The sequence below is a fragment of the Fringilla coelebs genome (assembly GCF_963513975.1).
Source record: "Fringilla coelebs genome assembly, chromosome: 12".
In the NCBI taxonomy this organism is placed as follows: Eukaryota; Metazoa; Chordata; class Aves; order Passeriformes; family Fringillidae; genus Fringilla; species Fringilla coelebs.
In genome coordinates this window covers 18,710,640-18,727,778 of record NC_140038.1, presented here as the reverse complement: position 1 = coordinate 18,727,778, position 17,139 = coordinate 18,710,640, and the positions used below count along the sequence as shown (strand labels likewise).

General features: G+C 43.4%; 1 protein-coding gene across 2 annotated transcripts in view; it reads left to right on the top strand.

Annotated features, from left to right (window-relative positions):
- The window catches only part of IGF1R (insulin like growth factor 1 receptor), a 170,598-nt gene that overhangs the window by 129,291 nt on the left and 24,168 nt on the right, over window positions 1-17,139 (top strand). For both annotated transcript variants that reach the window (XM_084213350.1, XM_084213349.1), the window contains exons 4-13: window positions 330-475; window positions 1,940-2,084; window positions 5,528-5,742; window positions 7,721-7,847; window positions 9,071-9,309; window positions 9,771-9,938; window positions 10,106-10,310; window positions 14,265-14,551; window positions 15,986-16,122; window positions 16,422-16,581. In XM_084213350.1, coding sequence (XP_084069476.1) covers window positions 330-475; window positions 1,940-2,084; window positions 5,528-5,742; window positions 7,721-7,847; window positions 9,071-9,309; window positions 9,771-9,938; window positions 10,106-10,310; window positions 14,265-14,551; window positions 15,986-16,122; window positions 16,422-16,581 — 1,829 coding nt within the window. The remainder of the gene's footprint in view (window positions 1-329; window positions 476-1,939; window positions 2,085-5,527; window positions 5,743-7,720; window positions 7,848-9,070; window positions 9,310-9,770; window positions 9,939-10,105; window positions 10,311-14,264; window positions 14,552-15,985; window positions 16,123-16,421; window positions 16,582-17,139) is intronic.

Below are 17,139 nucleotides of genomic sequence, written 5' to 3'. Positions count from 1 at the left end.
GGGGTTCCTGGGAACAAATCAGTTGGAATAAATGCACAGTTGTAAGGGCACTGGGTTTTACCTGAAGTGCCTTTGACTTTGGAAGGACCACAGAGCCTTCCAGAAGCTGGCAGACCATGGATATGGGTCACTGTATGATGTACAATGCTCCAGCTTTTCTGGAGTAGCAGGCAAGAGTATCCTCAACAAGCATGGCAGCTTTCATTCTGGCCTGGAGGATTTCCCAAAGCTTTTGAGGGAAATATCTTCCAAAATTCAACTCAGAGCAGTCTGTAGACTCAGAGTTGCATATCACTGTTAATTTTCTATGTCCTCCTCTTTCTTCACAGCATGTTCTGCAGCCCTTGTGAGGGTCCTTGCCCCAAAATTTGTGAGGATGGGAAAACAAAGACCATTGACTCAGTCACATCAGCACAAATGTTGCAGGGATGCACAATTCTCAAGGGAAATCTGCTGATCAACATCCGCCGTGGCAGTAAGTGATCGCCCTCTCTTTCGGAACCCTGATAAGGCTGCTTTTCACATTTTTCCTTCTGTCGTCAGCATGATGATAAGAACATTAAAAACTCAGCAAGCTGTTTGCTTTCCAGGCCCAGAGCAGTGCTCCTGTTTGATTTGGCCCTCTGCAGCACTGTCCTGCCCCACGTGGGTGGAATGGGTATAGAGCTCCCAGGGAAAGCTGGTGTTTTTTGTTAGGGCTTTTGGCAGGACAAGGAACCAGGATTAGGCAGATAGAGGAGCAGTTGTCCCAAAGGAGTAATAAAGGCCCAAGAAAGTGGAAAAGTTGAAAATCCTTGCGTCTGGGTAGGTAAATAACTTGTCACGTGGCATTGTAAGACTGCAGAGCTTCACTTTTTAAGGCAAGGTGTGGTGTTTTGCTAGAACAGGGAATCCAGAGTGCTGAGAGCTCTTATAAAGCCTAACACTGAGCTGCTGGATGGTCAGCATTAGTGAGCTGGCCACTTCTGTCACATGTCTTAAGCAAGCAATGGATTAAATTTGTCAGAGCAGTGATTCATCAGCCAGGGAGGTGTTGACAGTTGATGAGCTCTTAAAAGCAGAGTAAAAATTGCTGTTAGTTTTTATTGGACTTGTATGTCCCTATGGAAGGTCCCTTTTAGTTTCATGAATAGGATTGAAAGATTGGGATCTGTTTGACTCCCTGCCTCATGCTGAATGAAAGTTCCAGGGTTTAGTTAGAGCAGCATGTGGATTTTTTAATTTGTGGTCCCACTGCTACAGGTACAATCTTCCCTTAGGGGAGATGTTCCAGTTCACTGTGGCAAGCGTGTGGATGTTTTATTTATTTATTTATTTAAGCATTATTTTAGAGTGCCAAAGAGCACCTGATTATTTGGTATGGGAAAGTGAGTTATCTGGAACATGCTCTGTGGCAGGAGGACTTCCTGATGGTTTTATCTTTGCTGTTTCATCAACTGGTTCAGTTTTGTAGCTTTTCAGGTCATGGACAGCGATGCTCTGTGACCCAGAGCAGACCAGGAACATACCCTCTCCTCTTCATCTTCAGTCTCATTCTCTGTTTTCCAGTGGAGCTTTCTGCCTGACCTTTGCTCCATACCCAAAGAGCAATTCCATCTCATGGTGTGTGCATTTCCACAAGGGTCTTTTTATCCCTGCCAGAATGCTGGCTCACCATTTGGTGCTGGCTTCAGAGGGCAATGCCCATGGAAAAATCAGGTGTTCCAGTATGGAAAAGCAGGACTGGTTTCCCACTGTTACTCTGTGGCTTTATTTTGCCCTTCAACCATCTGGCTGCACAGGCAACTGTTCTGGGGGAGGAAAATCAGTGTCTCTCATTTTCAAAAGCAGCAAGTACAACATTATCTTTTACTGAGCTACTGCTGGACGAAGCAGAATATTAAGAATAGACTAAGCTGTGAATTCTGTTACAATAATGGTTATCTTTTTCTCACTGTAGATAACATTGCCTCAGAACTGGAGAATTTTATGGGTCTGATTGAGACAGTAACAGGGTATGTGAAGATTCGGCATTCCCATGCCTTGGTCTCCCTGTCTTTCCTGAAGAACCTGCGGTACATTCTGGGAGAGGAACAGGTGGATGGGTAAGTGTTCAGATATTTGGGACTGCAATTTCACTTTAATAGAAAGCTGTGGAGAATAAATCACCTTAAACCCATTTACTTTCATTTATGGACTCTCCTCTTGCACTAATATGCAGAGTTTTTCTCCTCATGAACACCTCTGCACAGCATTGCTCATTTGCATTACTGTCCAAATCAGCGTGTTAAATTGAGTATATAACAAGTATTTTTTGTGCTTTTCACTTCAGGTTTTTCTAGGTAGATTCTTTACATCAATAAAGGAGTTTTGTTTGTTCTTTTTGCTCTCTTTGAGAAAAGAGTGTCTTCAGAAACAATTGGATTTCTTTGTAGTTCTTTACTGTTGGGTTTTAGAAGAGTTCTGTGGAGAAGTCAGCTGAAAGGAAATAAGAATTTTACTGGCCAAGGAGTGCAACGGAAAGTGAAACACAGTGCAAGTTGCAATTGTTTGCAACTCCCTGAAATGTTAGCATTGGATTATCTACTGAGCATGCAAAAGACTGCTCAGGAAAAGTTGATCCCTTGAAATGTTTGCTGTGGATTATACTGCTTCTATAATTACTCACCACGTGATGCTTATTCCTCTACATAACTCCTGTTTTCCTATGATGGTAAAAGTTTGTCAAGGCAAAAGTTTTTATTCCTGCAGAGTGAGTGATGCTGAGGTGGGGTGAGGGTCCTTCAGCAAGCTGTCTTGCTCTTTCTCATCCCAAATCAAGTAGCCATCCCAACTTTAAACCAGTGCTCTGTGGAAGAAATCAATCCCCTACATAATGGCAGAACTATTTAATGAAGAATTGGGGGAAATTGTAGAACAAAAGGTGGTGTGAGGGTCACTGGAAAGGTTGCTCATGTCTGACATCTGTCCTGACTGTATAAACGTAAAGCACCAGGGATTCTTCACAGCCTCCCTCTTTCTCTCAGGATACTCTTTGGTCAGCCTTAAATTCTTAAAATTCCAGCATCTGACAGAGTGAGTGCAAGGGCAGCTCTCCCTGCTGCCCTTTCTGTGTGGTCAGGAAGAGCAGTGGCTCAGTGGAGGAGCTGCTTTCCAGCTGCAGATCCCACGGGATTGTCCGTGTGCAGCGCGGGCTGTTCGGCTGCTCCCAGCGGGCTGTGCTCTCGCAGGCACTCCAGTTGTTGACTTGGCTTTGCTTCTCTCCCTCTAGCTCATTGAATTTGAGCTCAGCTTTGTGTCTCAGGTAGTCATTGTGTCATGGTGTTTATGGTACCTTGTCTGGCAGCAAACAGCTGAACTGAGGGGTAATGGGAGGTCTGTCAGTCAGATTCCCTAACAGAGAAGCAAATAGGTGCAGCTTTGAAGAAGAAACTGGGGCTGAGTGGGGAGGTAAACCAGATCTGTAGTCAAGAGCTGCTTGTGCTCAGATTCCTGTGTTAGGAACTGGCTGCAGTTACATACTAAGGGGCAGGAGCAGTCTCTTTGCTTGGAAGACGCCTGGCATAATTTAGGCATTACCACAGTCTAAATAACATGTCCAGAAATACTGAGGTGGAAGTAGGCACCTGACAAAGAAGGACTGAGCCTGAACAATTACTTGGGCAGAGCTATGAACAACAGCGACTGGGGCTGTTAACCTGGAAAGCAGTGGGCTGCTGGAGCAAGAGCTGTTTGTGCCAGCAGTGCCTTGAGGGGTGAGGGAGAGGGTAACTTAAGGCCCATTATGATTGTTGCTCATTTCATGACTGACCCCACAGCCACTGTCCTTTTATTTATTGAACTGGACTGACAAAACAGCACTTCAGATGTTTTGTTCCTTATTCAGTTGCTCTTGCTTGCCTTGGTTATCACAGAAGGTGGAAAGTTTAGCGGAAATCTGCTTTGTTTGTCTTTAGAGTTTTCACTGCCTGTTTTGAAAACAGTGTCTGTAGTGAACATGCTTCCACAGGAAGAAAATAATTTCTCCTTGCAGATAGGGAAACTGAGATGGAGATGTGCTGCCAGAGGGGTCTCAGTGTCAGTTGCAGGGTTTTGTTCCCTCATCTGATGCTGACTCTGCCAGGCTCCTCCATCCTCTGCTGGGGTCTGTGTGTTCCCTGCTGTGTGCATGGATGGTGTGTAGGCAGCACATCCCAGAGCATCCCAGGTTGGGTACTGGAAAATGAGCAGTGTGTGGCCTTCAGGAGCAGGTGAGGAGATGATGGCTGAGGAGGAGTTTCACTTGGGGCACTGACCTGCTCTGATGTTGTGTTTCAACCTCTGCAGCAAACTGGGGGACAGCCTATAAAATCAAAAGAACCTCCCCCCTGTTTTCTACACCGTTTTGAGGCAGAGGCATCACCTGTCAGGCCTGTTGGAAGGTGTGAACAGAATCTCTAGCTGTTGTGTGGTTCCTCACTGAGGAATTCACGGCTTGTTTTCCTGGGATCATTGTTGTCAGGGTGTGGTGAATTCAGACAGACTTCAGGAGAGCAGCAAGGCCTGATCTAACCGCAGCATTCCAGCAGAGCAGGCACCCTGTGCTGAGGGTGGGTGGGGAATGAATGACACCCTCCAGACCTGTGGTGACACCTGGCTGCAGTGCAGGCTCCCATGGGGATGCTCCTCAGCTCCGTCCTGATTTTGGGGGTTTTGTCTTGCAGCTGATGTAGACCCTACAATCTTGCTTCTGTTGCATGTTTTGTTTTGGTTTTTTTTTTTTCCAATTCAGCCCAATTGAGTAGTACCAGAAATTTCTTCATAATATTTAATAGGGCTTTCATAATATTTAATAGGCCTTTTGCATACAGCTTTTTATACAGTGTCTGTGGAAATAAAGGATGTGCGTGTTATTCCAGGGCTGTGCTTAGGGAGTGGGCTCAGCACAGCTGCCTGTGTTTAGTTGTGTGCTCTGAAGTGTGTGGATCCTGTGCAGTCAGTACAACTCTTTGCTGTTGGGTTTTGATGTACAGGTGCAGCTGCACTTGGCACAATGTAGGAAATCTTTACTGGGCCAAGAGGTAGAACAGAAAGGCAAGGAAACGTCACTATGCAAACTTTTAGAGTTGTTTTTGTAAGCATAAGCAAGAGCTGTGTTAATGACTGTGTTTTATTGTCAGAACTCCAGAACGCTTTTCCTTCCATAAGGTATCTAAGGTTACTGCTTCCCATTTGCCACCAAATGGAAAATCCAGTGTAGAGACCTCCTGTTCAAAGAACATGAATTCATATATTCCTCATAGCAGCTCCTATACAACTCTTAAAACACGTTGGAGTGGGGTGTAGATGGTGTGGTGTCACCTTTGGAGTCCTGTGTCATCCTCACTTCCTTGCCCCATAAACAGTCAGAGTTAACTTGCTCCATGGGAGAGAAGAAAGCCCTTTGCTGAACACCAATTTAAAGCAAGAGAGAACAAATACAGTAGTTCAAAGTTTTCTTATAGTAAGGTATTCTTTGTTGGAATGAGCTGTGAGTTAAACTATTTTTTCTTCAAAAACTTCCTTCTAGGAATTACTCCTTCTATGTGCTTGACAACCACAACCTTCAGCAGCTGTGGGACTGGAACCATCATAACTTGACAATCAGTGAGGGGAAAATGTACTTTGCATTTAATCCTAAACTGTGTGTTTCTGAGATTTACCGTATGGAGGAAGTTTCAGGAACCAAGGGAAGACAGAGCAAAGGAGATATAAATCCAAGGAACAATGGGGAGAGAGCCTCTTGTAAGTAAACAAAAAAATGTCAATGCCAACTGCACAGGAGGGTGTCACAAGAACAAACCCAACATGCTGACACATTGCTGACCATTGCAATATTTAGAGTTTAGGATTTGCAGGAGGCTTCAGCCCTTCTGCTTGTTCAGGCTTTAAACTGTAGCTGTGAAGGTACCTTTACATGAGTGGCAAATGATGTGGTTACACAGTCCCTATCTCATCTGTAAAACCCACTTGTAGGAGATGACTTCTTCCCAAATGCTCCGTTTTGTGGCAGCAGCAGCAGATAACAATAGGACCATACCTGGGCAATGAGAAATGAAATCCAGTAGTTTGGTGTATCCAACAAGGAGCAATTTCTCAGTCTCCTTTGTAACTGTGCATCATTATAGGGGTTTTCCTCTCTCTGATACTTATTCTTTCTCAATACTAAGGAAGCTGCTGAATGACAACTCCATAGACACCAAAGCAAAATGTTTCTGTTACAGTCACCTTCATTTAAGCTCCTGCCAAATATTGTACTTTGTTGCTAGAAATGCTTGTTTCAAACTTAGCTTGCTCTGCTTCATTTTCAAATTACTTGCTTTTGAATTCAGAACACTTTTTAATGTTCTGCAATATTCTTAAGCCTGAGTGTATCTGCATTTAATTTTTGGATTCTGCAATGGTCAGAGTTGTTGGAAAGTCCTCTCTTGGCTTTGGTGGTTTGCACATCAGGTCTCCAGGTGTAACGGCACGTTTAAAAGCAATCTCTCCTCTAGGAATTGAGAATGCCTACAAGTTTTGCCTCAAACCCTTATAACTGGCAATGCATTTTTCCCTTGGTCGCTTTGTGGTGTTTTTGGAGCTGAGTAAACTAAAATGGATCTTGTGTATAAGTCAAGTCCCCCTGTTGTGGATGGTGCTTACAAAACTAGGACACGTAGTCTGCTGAATGTCTCTTTGGGCGCGATGCAGACGCGCAGATGGCCCAGATCCTTCTTGTAAGCACCCTCCATTCTTTGCACGTTCAATAGAGCAAAGCCTTGCAGTCCTGGAGGAGTTACAGACACACAGCCAGGCCTTACTACCACTGAGGCCAGTGCCAGCCGCTGCCTGCTTTTTTAAGAAACCAGTACAGAAAGCTTTCTGACTCTGAGAAGGGCAAAAGAATCAACAAAAGCTCAACTGCCTTTGCAAAGATAGCACCAACAGTGCCAGTGTACACGAGGGTGAAAACCTCTTTATTTTCAGAGCTTCTATGGAACATTAGAAACCAGCTCACAGTTGACAGAACACAATTTCTTCATCCAAGAATTAAGTTTTTAAAATGCTATTTTGTTTTGGGTTGGAAAGCTCAGTGAGTTGGTAGTGGGAAGCCATTCATTTCAAAGCTGTGGGCTTCCATCCAGGTCTGTTCAGAGGAGTAGCTGGAAGCTGCTGCCATCAAATGGTTGTGCCGTATATGAGCTGAGTTTTGGAGTTCTTGGTCCAGCCTCTGATGAATGGGAATGTAAACTCCTTTGTCTTTTCCATGTTGTTCAGTCTCCAGAAAAACAAATGGTAGTTGTCAAAAGTTGTCCTGGAGAGTGAGCACAGAGAGGCCAGTGACTGCTCCGCGCGTGCTTTGGAGCTGGATGATGAATTCAGTACTTCCAAAACCAGTCCTGTGGATAAACAGGGCTTCCATTCCTCCCTCAGGAGACTCTGAAGTAGTTTTCAAGAACTTTCTGATGATGCATTAAAAGAAAATCCGCTTCAAAAAAAATTAATAGCAAGTGGCTCAGGCATTTTTTAAACTGATTGCCAAAGTCACCGCTTACCCTTAAACACTCAAATGTAGTAGGAGGGAAGAGGAAGCTCTACAGAGACAAAGGCTGTTGGTATCCTGTGGTGTCATAGGTGCTACTGGAAAGGCTCATTAGCTAAAACTGATATCTAAGAAACAAAAAACACTGAAGGGTGGTGTGATGCCAACTCTGGCATGTCCTCTCCTTTTGCATTGCAGGTGAAAGCAAAATTCTGCATTTTGTTTCCAACACAACGCTCAAGAACCGGATTAAGCTGACATGGGAGCGGTATCGCCCTCCAGATTACAGAGACCTCATCAGCTTCACTGTTTACTACAAGGAGGCGTAAGTAGATGTTGTCAGAGATGAACCAGGGCAGTCCAAAGGAGAGCAGAAGATTCTGTTCCTACTGTGGGGAAGACTCATTCAGTTTGTGTATTTCATCCTCAAGTCCTGCTTTTGTTCTGATTCTTTTCTTGGTGGAGCACAGGCCTCCTTTATAAAGAGGATTGGTTGGAATGAGTCCTATAAATGGATTGCAAATCCATCAGGAGGTTTCAAATTTGAAAAAAGAGAAAGGTGAATGGCTTGGCTCTTCTCAGGGGTCTGATTGGGAGCTGCTCCTAAGTCACCATGTTTACTGAGATGTTTGCTTTCTGTAGTCAAAGAATTGACTAGAGAGCATCCCAGGTCAGGAGTTTGCCCTGCCACCTGGATGAATTCTCTGCTCAGGGTTGGGATTATTTAGACTATCCAGCTTTGGTCATTTCCTACGTGAGTATCTCTTGATAATGAAGATGTGGGGCATTTACTGGAGAAATCCAAATAACTTGGGAGATGGCTCTGCCCTTGCATATCCTTGTAATGGCTTAGATTTAAAATAATAAAAAAAACCAAATGAGCACAGAAATAACTCTCCAAGCAGTCTGGAGGTGTGAAATGCTGGTAATGATACATGGAGCAAAGATGTGAGACATGGAAGCACAAATGGTTCATGTCCAGCATCACTTGAAAAAGATCATTGTGATGTTCTACAATGAAACCAGTGCTGGCCAGTGCACAGATATTAATAACAAGAGTTTGTATGCTCTTTCACCAGTGTCCCAACTTCTGAAAAGTAGAAATGTATAAATGTGTTTGTATTGTGTGGAAATTAAAGGATAAAAGCCCACTGGACCGGTCAAGGCCAGTTGGAACTCTGGGTTCTTTATGGTAAAAAGCTTGGCCACTATCAACAACTGTTTCGAGTTGCTTCTATTTGATATATGTTTATTTAAAGTCTAAATATGTCTGAAGCATTTCATTGCCTGTTTTGAGTAGAAAAAACAAGATAAATATAGTGGGTTTTTTGAGAATGTTGCGTTAGTGCTCATGACTAAAACTGAACTCTGAATTTTGTACTGCTTGGAAATACTTTTTTTTTTTCTTTCTGGTATATTCTACTGTGGAAAGCAAGTAAGCTTGATTTGTTTCATTGGACAACTTTGAAGCGAGGCACTCTTATACCTATATGACAATCTTTGGGAGACAATAAATATTTGTGCTACTTTTTTCTTTGAATATTTCAGACCATTCAAAAATGTGACAGAGTATGATGGGCAAGATGCATGTGGCTCCAATAGCTGGAACATGGTTGATGTTGACCTGCCACCAAACAAAGAGAACAATCCTGGAATTCTGCTGCAAGGGTTGAAACCTTGGACTCAGTATGCCATTTATGTCAAGGCTGTTACCCTCACAATGATGGAAAATCATCATATTCATGGAGCAAAAAGTGAAATTATATATATTCGAACCAATGCTGCAGGTGAGATGCTGGGCTCTGGGGTGAGAGGTTGGTGATGCTGGAGGTGTGATTAGTGCATTATTGTGCAAGTTCTGTTGTTGATACAAAAATAAAATTTATGTGCAGTTGATGTGCATAGTGCTAGCAGTTTCACTAATTATGAAAGTAGTATTAAAATATTAATTAAAACTCAGTTGTTTTTGTATACTACTTTCATTAGGAACTATGGGAGCTTCTTGGAGTTAGAATTCCAGGCTTTGTAAAGATTAATTTAAGTACAACTTTGGGTTGGGACTTGGTTGCAGTTGAACCCTTCCTTAATTGTTGCCATAAGTAGAAAATCCTTTCTTTGCAATAAGTTGGTGTTTTTCCTTGCAGTATAGAAATGCATTGGGATTCACTCAAAAGCTTGCATGGAAATACATTGTAGAGTGTTGTAGATTTAAATACTTTTCTTTTTTCTTCCTTTTTTCCTTCTCTAGTGCCATCCATTCCCCTGGATGTTATTTCAGCATCCAACTCCTCATCCCAGCTGATTGTGAAATGGAATCCTCCCTCTCTTCCCAATGGGAACCTCTCCTACTACATCGTGCGCTGGCAGCAGCAGCCTCAGGACAGTTACCTGTACAGACACAATTACTGCTCCAAAGGTAGGAGAACCAAATGCTCCTGTGTGGAAATGCCTGGGACTCAGCCTGCCAGGGCCTTTCACTGGCAAGAGCTAACTAACAGCCAGTAGAGGGAATGGGGAAGTAGGGATTGTTGTTGTATCCATCATCTGGAGAGAAGGAAAGCAGCTCTGTTCTTTTCTTTTAAGATAAAGTCCCAATTCGAAGATATGCTGATGGGACCATTGATACAGAAGAAGCCACTGAGCCCACCAAGCCAGAGGGCTGTGGGGGAGAAAAAGGACCTTGTTGTGCTTGTCCCAAGACAGAGGCAGAAAAGCAAGCGGAGAAGGAGGAAGCAGAGTACCGGAAAGTCTTTGAGAACTTCCTCCATAATTCCATCTTTGTCCCCAGGTAATGGGTTTTGGACACTTCTTTGGAAGTAGGGCTGATAATTGAATCTTTTAATAGAGCTGAGGTTTCCTGGACATAACAGCACAAAGAAACACCTGAAACACTAAACATTACCTTTCCTTTCATGTGAGACAATCCACAGCCTTACTTTGCAGTTTCTCTTATTTGCCAATTTTAATTTCTTTCTTTCAATTCTAGTCCATAGTAAGGTTTCTTACCTGTATTGATCAAGGATTTCAGTGATGGTTTCTTTTCAGACTCAAGAGTCACTTAAGGAGCTCGTTGTCTCTAAGGGTTTCAGAGACAGGCAACATGAGTCAGACAGAGGGTTTCAGATGTGATTTTTCTCTAAATAACCATTTAAGTGCTTGTGCTCCTAATCTGAATTTATCTTTGAAATTAAGGGCACAGTTGCCTCAGAGAATTGCAACTGGTTTTCTTTTCTCACTGCACTAATTGCAAAGGGCTTGTGTGTTTCCTGGGTCAGCACTGCAGAGAAGTCTTAAATATTTCCACTCTCCCACCATAAACACCTGCTTACATGTTAAGTGGAATTGTAATGATTCTGTGCTGCAACACCAAGTAGATTCTACTGAATTAATTGGTGATTTTGATCCTTGAGTTTCCAATTTATCTTTCAGGTAAGGTGTTGCTCCTTTGGGTGATTGGATGCTGGGGCAGGGCACACAGTGTACAGCTGTTGTGTTACAGTTTTTAATGCACTGTTAGATCTCAGTGGTGCAGCTTGTCTCATTCTCCCTCCTGGCAGGGGAAGTTCATGGTCAAATCCTGTGTTTGAGAAGTCTAGTGTGGCATTGCTGCTGGTTCATATCATTCTCCATTGTGATTTTTTTGACTTTTATTCAAGGATGTGTTGGATTGACTTGTTGGGGTTGAGATTTTGATATTTGCAATGATTCTTAGCTTTATCCAAAGAATGAGGAGCTAAATACTGCCTCTCTTGGGAGGTGTGAAGTATCTTGTCTGAGCTCTGGGGTCACACTGAGCATTTGTGCAGTGATGATGAGAAGCAGCAGCCAAGATCAGGTACAGGGAAGTTACAGCCTCCATGTCTGATCATGATGGAAATGCTGAGCTGTGGGAAGTCACAAGATCTGATTTTGGACTTCATGAAATAGCACAGTGAGGAGTTTTGAAAGCCATGTGTCAAGTCTAAACTACTTGAAAAGTCTGTTGAAAAGGAAGTTTTTCTATTTCCCCAAACATTTGTAATTCAGAATGTGATGTCTTCTCCCAAATTTTCTTGCAGTCCTGCCCCCCTCCAAGGAAACTCGTGGAACCTTGAACTCAGTAACAAACAAACCGATCAGTTCACAGAGAATTTCCTGAAAGCTTGTCCTTTTCTCTTAAATTACTGCCATTAGGGTGTTTTGTAACAGCAGGAGCAGATAAGGGACAATGCTCAGCAATAGCTGCGTAGCCAAGCAACTTTTAAGAGACTGTATGTCAGGGAAATTAAAGTTTATGAGCTGGTGAGACATCTCCATGGGACAAATCTAAGCAGCTTGTTACTTGATGTCATTTTTTTTTCTCTCTTTCCCAAGGGAGAAGTTAATTAATGTGTTAGTGTAAGCCTCAATAGTAGTATTTCTTTCCAGTGCTCTACCTGTGTCCAGGTTATTATGAAAGAGTTGCAGTGTGTAATACAGCATGAAAGTGTTTGACTGAAGATTAAGAAGTCTGTTGATCTAATCTCATGTGTAACTTCTGGATGACCCCATGTGTGTTAGTGCCGTGGTAGATTTCAAACAGGACCCTGCTTAGTCTTGAAGAGACACTCACTACCAGAGGAGAATGAGTTTCTTCCAAGGTTTTTGTTTCTCTGATGAGCAGGATGTGACAGGCTCTGTGTGTAGTCTGAGCAGTAACATAAAAATTGCCATGAACTACAGAAAGAGTGAGCTTTGCTGTTAAATAGCTCAAGTATTTTAAAATGTTTTTGATTTCATTTTTAATAGTGTAATTTTTAATTTTTGTCTTGCATTTCTTTTCCTTCTTCTCCCTTAACAGAATAAATGATTTTTCAAGTTTTTATCTCTAGACTTTTCCTTACTTCCTTGAATGCTTGTTTTTTTGCCTTTATCTCTGCATCATTTCATGAATGCAGGAAGCTGCTTGACCAAAAAGCACTGAGGTCAAATCTCATGATGTTTTAATAACTTTTGCCTTGTGGTTATACTGCAGTTCTTTTCTCTTCCTGACACCACTGTAGTTTTCACCAACAAGTTTTGTGTTCCTTCATCTTTTTCTCCAGAATCTGCACAAATGTTCATCAGCTCAGGCTTAGGCATCCAGCTTCTTACTGAGGAGAAGTTTGTTCTTTCCACTGGGCTAAAGCAGTAAATCAATACACATTGTAAACAGGGTGAATAGGTTTAGTAACTTCCATAGATACCAGTGTAGACAAGGCACAAATGCTCCTGTCCTATGAAATTGCCTTAACTGACAAGATATTCACTTGTGCGTTGCTTAAACAATTTGTTGCTAACTTAGGAAATTCTTTCTTGTCTGTGTTTATTTCTGTGACGTGGTTTACATGGTGGTTAGAGTGTCAAAACGACTACTCACTACATAGTAAAGGGATTTTGGAAATTTTTGTAGTGAGCTCCTAAAGAAAAAAATTCATCCAGCCTGTGCCAGAAGGTTTCAAAACTGAGTGAGCCTGTTCTTGGCTCTCTCTGCAGCATGCTGCTCTGTGGCTGCATGTACTCAGATGATATATTTGACAGTGAATTAAGTTCTCCTGTTGAGTCATCTTTCCTCCTGTTGTGTGTTCGAGGGAGGCCTCATTTGCCTGGTTTGTAACTTGCTCTCTGGTAGAGCTGTTGGAGCTCATGCCCTTGGTACCTGTTGCACTGGCCAGGTGTCCTATGGGCACTGGTCAAGTGATTTCAAGGATAGGATTCAAGCCCAAATTGGTTTTGTAGTGTGACTCTTCTGCCTTTCTCCTTTACCTCCCCTGGGCTGTTGCTTTCTTGGCGTGAACATTCCTGCAGCCCTTGGAGACAAAGGGGCAGGAGCAATAAAGCCAGACTGCCCCTTGTAGCTGGTGCTCCTGTACAGAACAGCCTCAGATCTGGGGCAGGACCAAGGGACAGGTCCAGTGTATGGCCACAGGGTGTTGGTTACCTGATCCATGTGGCTCTCAGAGTATCTTGATCCTTGTCCTGTCACTTGGGGCTGTCCACTACAGCAGTTCCCTGGGCTTGAGAAAGCAATGATGTGGCTGTAAATCCTCAACTTCTTAACTCTGCTTGAAGCTCACCCAGATGCCTGTAAGGCAAAGCTGCTCATTGAACTTTTGCTTCTACACAATATTAGTGCTGAGTTTTCTTACATAGGAGGATTGTTCCTTTGCAGAGCTTTTGTTTGGGTGAGAGAAGCAGAGATACACAGATGACCACCCGAGCGGTGGTGAACCTTCATGGCCTTCAGCTGCCTTCCAAAGTTTCTCCTCTCAGTGCAATACATTCTAATTTCATCACAACTGCAAAGCAAACTCTCAGTAGGCTCAGCTTCCTTTGCTAATCCAGCAAACTTCAAAACAATTTTTCCCCCCCTAACCTTTTCAACCTCTAGCATCTGATTTCTATTTTAAGCGTCAGCATCACTGTCATGAAACACAAATCCAGGATGCTTGTTGAGTAATGGTGAAGCTGTTCTTTGCTGGTTGGTTTATTGTGTGAGGTCAGAAGTTTGCAGTGTGAGCTTCAGAGATTTGTTTGGTTCCTGACCAAAAGAGAGAGAAATGAGATGTGCGGACATGTGACAGGTTCCGATTTAGAGACAGTTTTCCTCTTGTTTTGCAGTTTCCTTTATTTAGCTTTTTTATTAGCTGTTGCCTGTTTCGCTGGGGTGTTTGGCAGAGTTTTCTGGAGAAGAAAGTGGATTTTCTCTAAAGAGCCCTTCTCTGTACCTGTGTCTGCTCCTCAGGCCCGACAGGAAGCGGAGGGATGTGTTCCGAATCGCCAACGCCACCTTGGCCACGCGCAGCAGGAACGCCACCGGGACCGAGCACTTCAGCAACGCCTCTGACACGGAGGAGAGCGAGGTGGAATATCCCTTCTTTGAGACCAAGGTGGATGGCAAGGAGAGAACTGTCATCTCCCATCTGCAGCCCTTCACTCTTTACCGCATCGATATCCACAGCTGCAACCACGAGGCCGACACGCTCGGCTGCAGCGCCTCCAACTTCGTGTTTGCCAGAACGATGCCCTCAGGTATGCTCACACAGGGGCAGCTCTGCTTTCCTGGGCAGAGATCAAGCTCAGGGGGACAGGCTCTACCAAGCCAGTTGGGGTACAGTAAGAAAAATTCCATGCAGTAGGATAAATTGGAGCTGCAAAGGTTTTTTTATTTTGTGTCCTCGACTGGTGTGTTGTGTGTACTGAGTGATGTGTTTGAGTCTGTGCTGGGAGCTGGAGAAAGGGAGAAGTTGACTGCCAGGATAATTAGGAGAGATTCTGTTTCCCAGCAATAGCAGTGACACACCAGACATGGTGGGCTGAAAGGTTTTGTTCCTCAGCTCCCTGTGTGCTGAATAGAGCCACAGCAACGTTTCTCTGCTAATGTTTGGTTTTGCTGTGCTCACTCGGAACTGTTTGCAGATGTTGGAGTTTTGCTGGTGGGAATGTTTGCCAAATGTTTCTTCTGTCACAGTACGACCATGCATTTGTCCAGCCTGGGAACAGGAGGAATACTGTGTTTCTTTGTGCCCAATCCCTGGCCTCTAGACAACTTCAAATAGGAAGCATTGAATGCTGTGCTCATCTTTGGGACTTTTGCAGATTGTACTTCTGAGAAGAATAGAGATGATTTTAGTGTAAGCTCATATGCATCCAGCAATGAGCTTCTGACTCCAGCAGATGTCTGGGGATATTGGATGCAGAATGGTAGCAATTTTGTTTTGTTTCTGGAAGGAAAGGCTATCATAATCCAGATCCAGCTGTGTCAGTAAAAAAAGCAAAAAGTATTGCTTATTTCAAGGAAACAAGGAAATCTGTGAGATCAGGGAAAAGGAAAGAAGTGTTCTCAGATTTTTAACACATGCTCTGAAAATTAAAGGCTAAACAATCCTGTTTTCTTCTGTTATCTTTGAGATCTTTGAGAAGGTGCTATTTTTTCAGTCCAGACCGACACTCATTTCACGTTCCTGTAAAGTTTTTAATAAGTAATGTAAAATTATTAGGAACTAAATCAGGATAAAGCAGTTCCTGAATTGCTGCTGAGACTGCTTTAAATGGGGATGGATTTCCCATGACTGTTTTAGGAAAAGGCTGTCAGTGGGACAGATGTTGTGTGTTTACATCTGTTTGCAGCCATTTGGTGGGAATAGCTCCCTGCACTGTTTTGGTGTTGGGGAGAGTTGGGAAGGAAGAATCAGGTGTTAATAACCAGGGGGTTTTGGCACACAGAGCCCATCCCTGGTGGAGCTGTATGCTCTGCACTGGTTTTCTGGGAATCAGTAGTTCAGCCTGAGCTGATCTCCAGCAGGCCCTTGGCCAGTGGAGTTTGTTCCCTGGATTTGAATGGGTCTTGCTGCAGAGCTTCTGCACCTAAAGAATATTCTGAACTTCCCATTTTCTTCCACTCTTGCTGAAGTTCCTGTTTCAGTCATAGGTGGTGTTCTGACATCACCTGTAAATATTTTGCAGAGGGAGCAGATAACATTCCGGGAACGGTATCGTGGGAAGCAAAAGAGGAAAATACCGTGTACCTGAAGTGGCTGGAGCCTGCAAATCCAAATGGGCTGATCCTGATGTATGAAATCAAATATGGGCAGCATGGCGAGGTGAGGATTTGACCTTACTGCTCATAACTCCTAATTTATACACAAAAGAGGATCTTTATTAGCATGCTTTTGTGTAGTGCTACACAAACAGAAATTGTGATTTCAGACACCCAGCACCTGCCACCATGTCTTTCCTTCATTTCCTCTGAGTTCTTAAATTCCACATATCTCCTTATGGTGTTTGAAGTAAGACTGATCAGGTGGGGCTTTTAGTTATAAAAATGAGCTTATCCTGCAGTTACATTGCCTTCTTCAGAATGTGAAGATAATCACATGTGTAAATTGCTTTTTTCTTCTAGGAGAAGCGTGAATGTGTTTCCAGACAGGAATACAAGAAGCTTGGAGGAGCTAAACTAACTCACTTGAACCCTGGAAACTATTCTGCAAGAGTTCAGGCCACTTCCTTAGCTGGGAATGGGTCCTGGACTGAGCCCATCTCTTTCTATGTGCAGCCCAAATGTAAGACAAGTGTTTATAGTCTGTGTCACATTGGGGGTTTATTGTCTTTTTAATAATTCCTGATGTTCATGTGGCTGGGTATCTGAGCCTCTTGCCTCTGAACACTTCTCTTACTTGCTGGTGGTTCTTTGGGAACTCTTCTCTGGTCCATTTTTTTGGCAAGTGTTGACAGCCAGGATGGGTATGTGAGGTGTGGTCCTTTCCTTGCAGCTTTGGGTGTCTGTGAGGGGTGCACCCAGGTGTGGGGGTGAGGAGCACCCTGCTGTGGCTGCCTGGGGTGTGCAGCTATGTTGGGAATGTGATGTTAGCTATAACAGGGAGCTGCCAGTACAGAACCTGTGGCAACAAGGCAAACCTGCTTAAAATTGCAAAATAATTGGAGAAACAAATCATTTGTGTAGATTTTTGGCTGGCAGGTTGACCTCTTCTGAGTGACATTTGATAAAAATGGTGTCCTGATGAAAGGGTGATGCTGGTCCTGACAGTGGCAGTAATTTATATTTTGAAAGAACATGACAACAGAGACCCTCTTCAGGACATTCTGTGTTTAGTTGTAGA